This window comes from Poeciliopsis prolifica, unplaced genomic scaffold, assembly GCF_027474105.1.
Source record: "Poeciliopsis prolifica strain line A6 unplaced genomic scaffold, Auburn_PproV2 SCAFFOLD046, whole genome shotgun sequence".
Classification (NCBI taxonomy): Eukaryota; Metazoa; Chordata; class Actinopteri; order Cyprinodontiformes; family Poeciliidae; genus Poeciliopsis; species Poeciliopsis prolifica.
In genome coordinates this window covers 2736023-2744949 of record NW_026562421.1, presented here as the reverse complement: position 1 = coordinate 2744949, position 8927 = coordinate 2736023, and the positions used below count along the sequence as shown (strand labels likewise).

General features: G+C 36.1%; 1 protein-coding gene across 1 annotated transcript in view; it reads left to right on the top strand.

Annotated features, from left to right (window-relative positions):
- Window positions 1-140: 140 nt before the first annotated feature.
- The window catches only part of spryd3 (SPRY domain containing 3), a 45285-nt gene continuing 36498 nt past the window's right edge, over window positions 141-8927 (top strand). The window contains exons 1-5 of the mRNA XM_055056780.1: window positions 141-229; window positions 1266-1393; window positions 3129-3204; window positions 6797-6921; window positions 8587-8722. Of these exons, the coding sequence (XP_054912755.1) occupies window positions 1266-1393; window positions 3129-3204; window positions 6797-6921; window positions 8587-8722 (465 nt within the window). The 5' untranslated portion in view covers window positions 141-229. The remainder of the gene's footprint in view (window positions 230-1265; window positions 1394-3128; window positions 3205-6796; window positions 6922-8586; window positions 8723-8927) is intronic.

The window sequence follows — 8927 nt, the reverse complement described above, 5'->3', positions numbered from 1 at the left end:
ATCAGATGAAATCAGGATGAACCCAGAGGGTCGCACGCACACTCATCCGGGAGTCAGGATTGGTCAAACCCTTCACACCGTTTCTCAACTCATGCTCCTATTGGCTGTTGAAAAGAAGGAGACTGTGACGTCAGAGGGAAGCGCCGAACTCCAGTTTCCAAAGTTTAGAGTGATGCTAAGGTTAGCCGATGGACGGCAGTGAGTCTCTGTCCTCATTAACGGCGCACAGGTAAGCGAGACACTCACCGTTATCCGAACGCATGACTGTATGGAGAACTGATTCCTGTTGTGGATATGTTTTATCTGTAATTTTGGTTTCTTACGCGGAACCAGACCGCACCATGCTAACCGCTAACGATGCTAACCCGGATTTAGTTTCACTAAGTTCTCCATTCTTCCGCCACCGAGCAGCCGTTAGCTGTCTGTTTCAGATGCTATCCGGCTGAATAATGGTGATAAATGACGAAATATAAATTGTCGTGTTTTTATTTCTGATGGTCAGTTGGTAGAGGATGCTGGCTGTCGGATGTAAACAGAGACACGCCCCCTTCCCATCGTCAAATTTCACGTTTCCACTGTGATTGTTTGTGGAGGGTTTAAACTACGGAAGAGGATTAGGGCCACTGGAAAAAAAAACAATTAAATCAGACTTAATTGAAAAAAATCAAAATCAAAAATTTGAGAACAAAGCCAAATTTCTGAGATTACAATCCAAATTCTGAGGGGAATTTGGATTTTTTTTCTCTTTTTTTCCTCAAAATTTAGACTTTGGAGAGTCAGGACTTTCTTACTGCAACAACAGTTCTACTTGCTCTACAGTCCCATTTTCCTCCCCAGATTTTTGTTTTTTATAATTAATAAAAAGGGTGTTTTACAACATGTTTACACTATAAGTAAATTGATACACTAAAACAATTTTTTTTCATTAAGTTATAGAAGTGTACAATGTGCATTAGAGAATCTATATTTTGCCTAAGATATTATGTTCCTTCTTTGAATTGTTAAACAGTTGATTTTTAAAAGTGTTGTTTCAGTATTTGTATAACCTACAGATAATTAGATTCCACTACTATTCAGGCATGCTGAAAGTCACTACTTTGTAATAAAATGTCCAGACTTTGATTGAAATGCTGAAAAAAATCTAGAAATTTGAACTTGGAAAATTATGGAATAATATTAAGAAATATGAACCTTGTTGATATATTTGAAGCTAACTTCCTGACAGATTGTTTTCTCTTCTTTTTTCCCCTTTGGTCTTCATTTAGATGGATGACATCAATGTTTTACACCACAGATGCCTTCTCAATTTGAGGCGTAGAATTCGAGACATAGGAGATGGTCGCCCAGCACAAGATCGATGCATGAGGTTGCAGAAGGATGGAGACACACTTAGGTCAGCCTCTCTATAAAGATTTAATCATTCTTGGTCATTTAACCTCTCTTTTTAATGAACATTAATGATAGTAATTTGCATAAAAGTCAGAAAGTTAAGTGTTTTGATGATCAAAATTTGTTTCAAGAAACATTTAAAACGAGCTGACCTTATTTGGCCTATCAAAAGTATACACCACTCTTCCCATTTAGTCATGTTTAAGGAATTACTTTTTCCAAACTTTGGAGCCCATATTTTTACAAAAGATGGAGGCCATTGGATGGACCTATAATTTTATTGCTTTGCATTGGTAAATAAAACTGAAACCGTTTTTGAAGGATTGTGTAGTTATCCTTGGGCGTCCAAACATGGTGGGACAAAAAATAAACAAGAGAAACATAACACTTTTGGAAAGAGATCAGAAAGAACTGGCTGAATCTTCTGACTCCCATGTGTTCCTCCTTTTCTTCCTAAGGTTTATTTTATTTTATCCTGGTGCCACTGTAATTATTGTAAAATTATAAATCTTAGAAATTGTTGCTTTTCAACTTTTATTTTAAATCTTAGTAAAACACAGTTTCAATAAAGTTTTCCAACACAAAAAGCTTTGGTAGAAAAAGTGTAAAAGTTAGTTGCACTAACCCTAAAGCACTAATCATAACCATTAGTTTTGCTGATGCTAGCACAATACGAACATGCTACTTAGTGGAAGCTAATGCTAAAGCGCTAATTACTACCACAGTGATAATCTCCAGCTGTCAATGACACATGTGTTAAATTCACCCTCAACACGATCAAATATGTCATTTCAGAGCTATTTGAACTGCACTTCAGGAAGCGATTCTTTGGAGCAGATCAAAAGTTGTTGAGTTTTGCTGTCGCTAATTTTGGCTAATTGACAACGGTAGGCTTACGGACAGAAAGTACACAGGACATCAGTAGATTTTAAACTGCTGTGCATTCTAGGTACATAATAGATGTCATTTGCTGCACTGCATGATGGGTGGAGAATGTAAAGAGAGGAAAATTCTTCACCCACTTCAAAATAAGAGCATAAACATAAACAAATTCCTAAATGTCGGAACCAAAAGTTCAATGCAGACGTTAAACTTTATTCAGCTGAAATAAATTGACACTTTGGAATGCATTTGGAAAAATTTATCTAGGGAAAGCTAAGAGCATTAAAGTTTTGTCAAAGTTATCAAAAATGCTTAATTGCTTAACAAAAACATTGGAACAAGGGGCTGGTTATGAGCCGTTGTTGCTGCAAACAGTAACAATGACTATAAGATGAATGAAAACTCCCGTTTTAATAATTGTGTTTTATTCTTGAATCCTGTTGAAACACACCTTTCATGAATTTCTCTTAAAAAATAAACTCCAGCAGTCTCCAAAGTTTTCTGATTTGAGTGACTGAGGATCCTAACAGAGTCTCTGGAAACCTAAGAAGCTCTGAAATAGAAAAGTGGAAGTTTTATTCTGTATTGCTGTAATGTAATATTTGTTTACACGTTAAAATCAACAACAGTAGACCAGTAAATCCTAATATGCAAAAGAAATGCTTCAAACAGACTGTGAAAAATATGTGTTTGGCTATTATTTCAAATCAGCATCCTGGTGAATAATGGCTAGATCTATTTCTCATTACATCTCTAACATGTTGGTGAATGTACTTCGATCAAGGGTTTTCAGGGAGCTGATGTTTAGCTCAAACAGAAACTGGGCCTATTGTTAACCTGTAATTTCCTCCCTGTAGTTACCAAGGGAACTCCGAGGAAGTGGGTTGCTATGTGGCTGGCCATCCTTTATCAAAGGGAAATTGCTACTTTGAGGTGAGGCACCTTGACATGTTGCAACTGAGCTGCCAGATGTGAACTGATCACTTTAGTTTATATTTAATTTGCTGTAACTCTAATTGATGCATGGTAATGGTGAACCACATTCCCCACACCATCAGCCCTGGTTATACCCAGGAATGCTTTTCCATCCAACTAGCAATTTTAATCATTACAGTCCAATTTTTGGTATTTTTTCCTCGGCTTTATATTAAATTTAAAGTAGCCCCCCAGGAGTTTAAGCTCTCCATTGAAAAACCACTATCCCAAATTAAGCATGGGTGAGTGTGAGATTTATGTTTTATTGTAATTTGCTTAGTTAAAATTACTCATGCACACGCTCACTGACCATTTCGTGGCTCAAAAGGCATGTCATGTAATGTCTGAAATGTCTGGAGCATCATAGGAAATCCTGACTGGATCGACCTCCATTAACCCTCATGTCAACTTCAAGTTAAGCCGAAACGAGATTTATGTCTAGCCCTGAAACTGAAATCAGTCCTGTTACAGATAGAGATGCAAGTTGATTAATAAGTTAATCAATTAATAAGTTAATCGAAAGTTGATCAGTTAATCCACTAGATTATTATTATTCAAAAACTTGAGTTTATTTTTGTACAAAGAGGCCCGACCGTAATATATTTTCATACTATGCTGAATAATACTAATAAGAAAACATTACATTTTAAAATAGTTTCGTGTCAGCTGTATTAAACAGTGACAACAGAAACTTGTGGTTATCTCACATTAAGATGATGAAAGCATGGCCTCGTAGCAGCTGAATAGGAAAATAAAAGATTAAAATAGTACAATATATGAAACACTTACAGAGACGAAGCGTGTTTGGATGAGCGCTATTAATATGAAACTTAAGGAGCTTGTCGGTTTCAAAACAGAACCGCAGAAAGCGCATTTTCCACCCCACATTTTCTGTTTGGACCATTCTATTGCGTCAGCCATCTTGTATCAACTGGTTCTGCTTAATGATGACCAGCAGCGCCCTCTGCTGGATGGCAGCCAAACTGCAACATTAAGAGAAGGTCTAAAAGCGACATTAAAAGTTAGTCCATTGGAACTAATTTAATCTAGTAACCATTTATTGATGATTAATCAGAAGTTCATTAATTATTTGCATTCCTGTAATGTTTGGGTAAGAGAAAAGAAAAACTATTTACTGTGGATTCTTTGAACTTAAAATAGAGCTGAAATTGGCTCAGTAGTGGTAGTTGGACCAGTCGGATAACTCATGACTGGACATTGAGCATCTTTTCTCCACACTGCTCTTATTATGTCACATTTAACCTTTTTGTAGATTAAATATATGTCAAATTTCCCGCACAATAACGATGATAACAAACGACTGTCTCATTTTGAGCGTTGTGGATCTCCCTGACATTTAGAACAAGTAGATTTTACCTGGGTCGTAACCCAGAGGTTGTGCTACATTATTCTCTGTTCTGTGACGCACATGCTGTCAGTTTCCAAGATATCTCTTAAATTTGGGAGCATTTATTTTGCTAAAGGTCAGACTTCTGTCGACATATGCGTCACTGCTTCCCTCATTTCTCCTTGTTTTGCTTTCAGAAGGAATCCGTTTCACCCCGGCTGTCAGTACTCCTCTGGTTTTTTCAGGTCTTCAGGCTTTGATTCCTGCTGAACAGCTGCTCCATTTCGCTTGTTTTAATAGTTTTTTTCCGCCCTCATTTTAACCTAATGGCACATTACCAGCAAATTCCTTCACCGTATGTGATTGATTTTATGTTTTTGTGACTTTTATTTAAATCATACGGACAAAGGAAATGTTATGACAGGGTGTGCCGAATATTTTCTTTTAGGTCCCAAACTGAAAATAAAGAAGTGAAGAAAGCAAAGGTCCAAATATGTGATACATTTTTGAGATATTTTCCATAAAACCAAGGTTTCTCTCAAGGTGAACATGTGATATTAGTGTTTGGCTGTAAATCTGGGTAGCTGCTTGTTCATGTTGTTACTAATGAAATTAGCTTAGATACAATAACCACCAAACCTTTTGGTCCACGGTTTAGATATGTAAAAAACCTCAAACTCTTCGTTTGTTTTCTGAGAAAGTTTGGTTTGTTGCAAAATCAAACCAAAAAAAACGAACTGTGGTCCGCCAAACCTCAGTCTCGTTTCGATTCAAGTGAACGCTGGTGCTTGAATGTTAAGCGGACTGGTGACCACTCCAAAAGCTGGAAATGGACAATACCGCAAGGCATTCTGGGTGAATATAAGCAAAACAAATGTACTAGCCCAATGCTAGCAGGATCAATGGTATATGGTCTTTACCAAAGAAAAAGAAAAATCCTATGACTGACACCACTCCAGTTTTGTTTTCATTTTGTGAAGAAGGAAGTTGCACTCAGTGTCTTCTTAAGAAGTTTTTGTCATCTCTTTCAGTAGTTCTCGTTGCAGCGCCCCCGCAGGCGAAGAGCGGAACAATAGCTCAAAGGGTTTGGCTTGCTTGAAATAGTGCAGTATGAAAGTGAAAATGTTACAAAAGTTGCAACGTTGGTCCTCAATCGAAACGAGTCTATCAGACTATCAGATGTGAAAACACCCAGAGGACGAGTGAGAAACAGAAAAAATCAGCTAAGACTTCATGATCCCAAGATGCCACTTCTTTGTTTAGCTTAGATTAGAACTTTAATCTAAAATCTCACTGATTTTAGATTAAAGTTGCAACACAAAATTGTTGGGTTTTCTTTACATTTGACCATCAGAAAGCCACGATATTAGTCACATAGATAGTGTCTTGGCAGAGCTGAGAAGGTGTGACCGTTGAACTTTATTTAAGTACTGTGGATCTGTCAGGAATGTGCCAAAATTCTAGCAATCTACAATACACAGAGAAACTTGTTGAAAACAAGAAGTTTTTAAAACAATTGACACAGTGTAAAAGGTATTTCTACCATTTCTATAGAAATTGTTATGATGTAGATCTAAAACAAATAATCAGATTAATCATGATTAATCAGTTCTTGAAATAACTATCAGCTAATTCACTAGTTGATTAATTGTTAACTGGAGTAAATTAAAACTGCTAAAACTCACCTTTCGCTACTCAATTGTTAAACAGTTAATCCTAAAAAAACACTGAATTGATATTAAGTCAAGCAGAAAGGCCTGAACTTTTCATTCATTGATATTTTATATAAAGTATTTTTTTTTTTGCTGCAGATGCATCTTTTACTACAAATGATCAAGTTTTCAATAACACTGAAGGAATTTCTATGTCATTATATTTTAGACAATGAAATGCTCATTTTCTTATTTAAAAGTGGAATTTAATTATTTGTTTATTTGCATCTTTTTATGCATATCCAATATTGAATGAAAAATTCTTAAATGAGCAAATTTCTTTATCCGATTAATCAATAACTAAAATAAAATCCTTGCAGCTCTATTCTAATGTTTTACCAATGGAAATGGTTTGAGAAAGACGGAAGAGAACGGGTTTTGTGTCTGATCTGTATGTAAATATCCTTTTCCAACTATTTGCAAGCAAACCTAAATTGCATTTGTGAAATAAATCACCTTTAATTGGTGCCAACGTTTTGTGCATCTGTAGGTAACAATAGTGGACACAGGAGTGAGGGGAACCATCGCGGTGGGCCTGGTGCCTAAATTCTACAGGCTGGACCACCAGCCTGGCTGGCTGCCATACTCTGTAGCTTACCATGCTGACAACGGCAAGTAAGTCGACCACAGATCTCCTTACCCAGCGGAGAAGCATTTGGTTCCTGCATCAGCTTAGACAAACTCATTTTCCTGCTGTACATCCACAAAAATACACCAGTAATCCTTCAGCGCTTTGACGCTGTCATTCTAAACCGATGTTTCTCCATTATTTTCTGTCATGCCTCCCCAAGGGATCATAAATTGCAATACTGGCACCAGCACCATATGATCTGATTATTAAAACAGATTAATAAATTGAGCTGCAACAACTTAGACATTAAGTTATTGCAGATTGATTTATTGTTCTAAGTCAATCGATCAAGTGTATTTTTGTAGCACATTTCAGCAACAAGTGCATTACATCATAAAAACATAAAAATACAAAGTTATAGAACATACAGTTAACAACTGAATCATTATACTGAATCATTAAACAATTTCCAAATTCAGTTTTTAACTCTATTAGTAACATTCAATTAAAACTACTCAGTCTATGTGATTTTAAAGAGAAAAAGTGCAAATGATTCATAGTAAAACTTTTTAAAATTGTAAACAATTGAAACTTCTGAGCTTCTTATGCTTCTTCGTTTTCAGAAGGCATATAGTTTTTTTTTTTACAGTTTTTGTGCAAAATGTCCAAAAATATTGCATGTTGGAAGAGATTAAATATTTTGTATTCATTGTAAATAGACTTAGGGCCAGACTAAGGGCGTTTTTTGTTTGCTAGTTTTTTCTTAGTACGAGAATAAAATTGCAATTTTATGAGAATGCTACACCAAACTGTGTTAAAATGATGAATACTGAAACACATTTTGTGCCATTATAGTTGGTATTGGTTTTACAGCCAAGAAAACACTTAATCTTTCAACACATAAGGATTAAGTTATTATCTCTAGCGGGATTGTTTAAATGGTTGAGTCAATTTTGAGGAAAGAACCACAGACTTGATGCAGATTCATTCTTTGTTACAAATGACCAAGAGCTCGCTAAAGAAATGCCTTGTTGCTTTTTCGGCAAGAACAAAAGTTCATTTTCTTATTTTAAAAAGGAATTGAATTGTTTATTTGCATCTTTTATTGCATTTTGTGTATTGTATAAACAGGTAGAAGTGGTTAAATGAAAAATGTGCAGTATGTGACAATTTTATTTGTCATAATCGATTACTACAATAATCATCAGTTGCAGTTTTAGTGTTTTCTCCTTCTGTTGGATGCATACTAGTTTCATGACCCTGTTTGACCTCACAGAGACAAAACCTCTGTGGCCCACCAGCTGTTTGCAGTTTGAGGTGCTTCACAGTTTATTAGAGAGCTTAGTCAGATTCGTGATGCTAGCAGAGTTCAGTTGTGTAGAACTGAAAACTAAGCTTGTTTTTCTGAGGCAGACAGCTGTAGGGTGAAAAGCAGCTCCTTGTAATGATCTATGAGCAGTCTGTCCAGACAAGACAGAGGACATTGACTCATGACGGATCCTCCACATGCAACAGAAGATTATAGGAATACAGATGAAAGAGTACGCAATTGTTTTAAAACCTCCTTATCAGTCTGGCTCTGAACCCTCAATTATTTGCCGGCTTTCTTGTTTGTTTTTTGTCAGCTTTTACATGTAAAATGAGAACCAGAATTAGTTATCAGTTGTGTTATTAACTGGATTTATTTATTTAATGTGTTTGTGTTACAGGTTGTATAATGGTAACCCTGTTGGAAAGCAGTTTGGGCCAAAATGCGCTCGTGGTGACCGCATTGGCTGCGGCATACACTCAGAAAACACAGAAGCTGGTCTTACTACTGTTTTCTTCACCAAAAATGGCAGCGAGGTGAGTGAGGCTTTTAGTGTTTGAAATGTGTGCATGAAACAATGACCATTAAATCTTAGTCTTGGTATAAATAAATGCATTAAAGAGACGGTTCGACCTACTTTAGCTTATAACAACTATCTTTTAAAGAAGAATCTAGATTCTTTGCTCTTATCTTCCTGTTTTTGTTAGGTTATTTTCACAGCTGCCATTTTTAATCCACTTT